At 27.3% G+C, this 2,829-nt stretch overlaps 1 protein-coding gene across 1 annotated transcript; it reads left to right on the top strand.

Moving 5' to 3' along the window:
• Positions 1 to 821: 821 nt before the first annotated feature.
• On the top strand, positions 822 to 2,012 carry LOC131645992 (ethylene-responsive transcription factor ERF014-like). The gene has a single exon (XM_058916173.1). It carries the CDS (start codon positions 937 to 939, stop codon positions 1,705 to 1,707), a length of 771 nt encoding a protein of 256 aa, XP_058772156.1. The 5' UTR covers positions 822 to 936; the 3' UTR covers positions 1,708 to 2,012.
• Positions 2,013 to 2,829: the final 817 nt, after the last annotated feature.

The raw sequence follows: 2,829 nt of genomic DNA, 5'->3' as shown, positions 1-2,829 counted from the left end.
ACGTGTGAAGAATAGTGGGTTGTTACGGCCACCCCACTATATAAAGGTAAAACATGACATTCTTTATGGACACAATTAAAATTCAAACTTCATTCAACTTATCTTACTCAAAGATACTGATTTAAGCGTTGGAATACTATCCTTACAAGTCAACTTCTCTTCATCATCGCGTCAGAAACTCAAGTCTATTGTTGCACTTCATAATCTCTGATTAACTTGAATTCCTTAACTAAACATTTCTTAAGCTTATAAAAAAAACTCATATTTAGTACACTATAATAAAAGAATTCTAAATTTCTTAGAACGTTTTATGGAATTGTTAATATATATATATATATATATATATATATATATATATATATATATATATATATATATATATATATATATATATATATATATATATATATATATATATATATATATATATATATATATATATATATAACAACATAAACTTAAACTGTTTGTAGGATAATTTAACTTTAATAATTACACAATACAATTTTCTTATGGAGACAATAAAAAACTAAACTTCATAATTTTAAAGAATAAAATATATATTAATTAAAACAATTTTAAAATTCTATTATTATATAATATATTCACATATCATATCATAAAAATTATGATATAATGCTATATAGAAGGAAGCTTCCTTATGATAAAGGACAAACAAGTCATTTAATTTTAAGATTATGGTTCTATACACACATTAAATTCAGATGAACTAAAATCCATCTGGCAACCATCACATATTTTGACTATATGAGATTTTTTATTTCATATCTTAAAATAAAAAGTCTCAATCTATAAATACACCTTCTTTACTTCCTCAAATTTCAGTACCAATCTACATCATTCATTCATCACTCTACTTTGAAAAACACCAACAAAACACACTCACCCTTTTCATCAAAGAAACATTTTTGCATTATGGTTAAGACAGAGATCAACAAGATCAACAAAGAGAAAACAAAACAAATGGCACAAAAAACATCATCATCAACATCAAGAAATGTTTCAAATGAGATGAAGAAAAAGTACAAAGGAGTTAGAATGAGGAGTTGGGGTTCTTGGGTTTCAGAAATTAGAGCACCAAATCAAAAAACAAGAATATGGTTAGGTTCTTATTCAACTGCTGAAGCTGCAGCTAGAGCCTATGATGCAGCACTTTTATGTCTCAAAGGTTCATCAGCATCAAATCTCAATTTCCCTTTAGAATGTTCTTCACATTTCATTCCTCAAGACAACATTGCTATGTCACCTAAATCAATCCAAAGAGTAGCTGCATCTGCGGCCGCTGCAGCATCTGTAGCGGTCGAATCTGCTGCTACCGGTGTTGATAGTAAGAACAATAAAATTGCTATTATCACCTCCCCAACATCTCCACCCAATCATGTTTCATCATCTTCATTGGTTTCATCTCCATCAATGTCATGTTCTCCTTCTAACCAAATTGATGATGATGTTTCACTTTTTTCTTCTTTTGGGGCCTACACTAATGATCATCAAGCAACAAATGAATCAATGGCTATGAGCATGAATATGAATATGATGGATTGTTGGTATGGTTTTGATGGGTTAGAATCTCCAAAACATTTTGATCAAATGCTAAATGGTTCTTTGTTTGATATTGATTCAACTCAAGTGCTTCTTGATGATTGGTATGAAGAAGGTGACATTAATTTGTGGAGCTTCTACTAAGACAAATTCAAGAAAAAAAATTACTCCAATTCTTTTTTATTTTTCTTCATAAATTCATATTTGTTTTCATATAGTGATAGTTCTTGAAGCTATTATTACTGACTGTGACAAAATTAAGATTATTATATATGTATACTCTAGAAGATATTCATAAAGAGAAATGACAATTTTTGGTCTCTCTTTTGTGAATTTCTACATATGTGAAATTATTATATGTATTATTGAAGCAAAGCTTGTTATTTCTATTTTATAATATTTTTCTTTATGTTATGTAATTTACATATCAATGTCAGAAAAAAAAAAAGAATAAGCAACATAAGGTCATCCATGCTATAATGAATTTTTAAAAAATTTAATTCAATATCATGTATTTATAAAATGTATTAAATTTTGACCATTGATTCAAGATCAAACACACTTTTATCAAACGCAGTTGTACGTTTTGATCATTGATTCGAGATTAAACATTTTAGATTATATTTTAGCCTTTGATTCGAGATCAAATATTTTATATTTATACTTTCACCCAATGCATTAACACATTTTGACCATTGATTCGAGATCAAACATCTTAGATTACACTTTCATATTGAACGCACGATTTATCAAACATCTCATATAACATTTCCACTTAATTAGTACTAAATAATCTTCACCTTCAATTTTAGCCATTGATTTATATCACTAACTATGTGATAAAATAATGTGATTTTCTAGATCTTGTTATATAGTACTATTTTTTTCTCCTAATATGAGGATCTATGAAGCCCTTTACTACATGCCAAGTTGTCAGATTGTGGAAACTTGAACCATTGAAAAATGTGTCTTTTGTCTGGCCCATCTACAATAGGGTTTTCCTTCTTTCACTGTTTTAAGTTTGGTATTACATGCTTCTACTTCTCATGAAACTTAGATAAATAAATTTTAAAAAAAAAAATTAAGTTTGATTAACTAGCATATGTATTAAACTATATAAAAAAAAAATCCATCTTATAACTTTTGATGCAAGCAACCTTAGCTTTAGTGATTCATTTTAAAGACGCGTTCAAAACACATTATATACAAAAATGTATAATTTATTTATTTATAAAATTAAAAGAAAAGAAAAAACTTTAACTCCTT

Source organism: Vicia villosa, linkage group LG2 (assembly GCF_029867415.1).
Source record: "Vicia villosa cultivar HV-30 ecotype Madison, WI linkage group LG2, Vvil1.0, whole genome shotgun sequence".
NCBI lineage: Eukaryota > Viridiplantae > Streptophyta > Magnoliopsida > Fabales > Fabaceae > Vicia > Vicia villosa.
The sequence above is the reverse complement of the archived record's forward strand: the minus strand, read 5'-3'. Positions and strand labels throughout refer to the sequence as shown.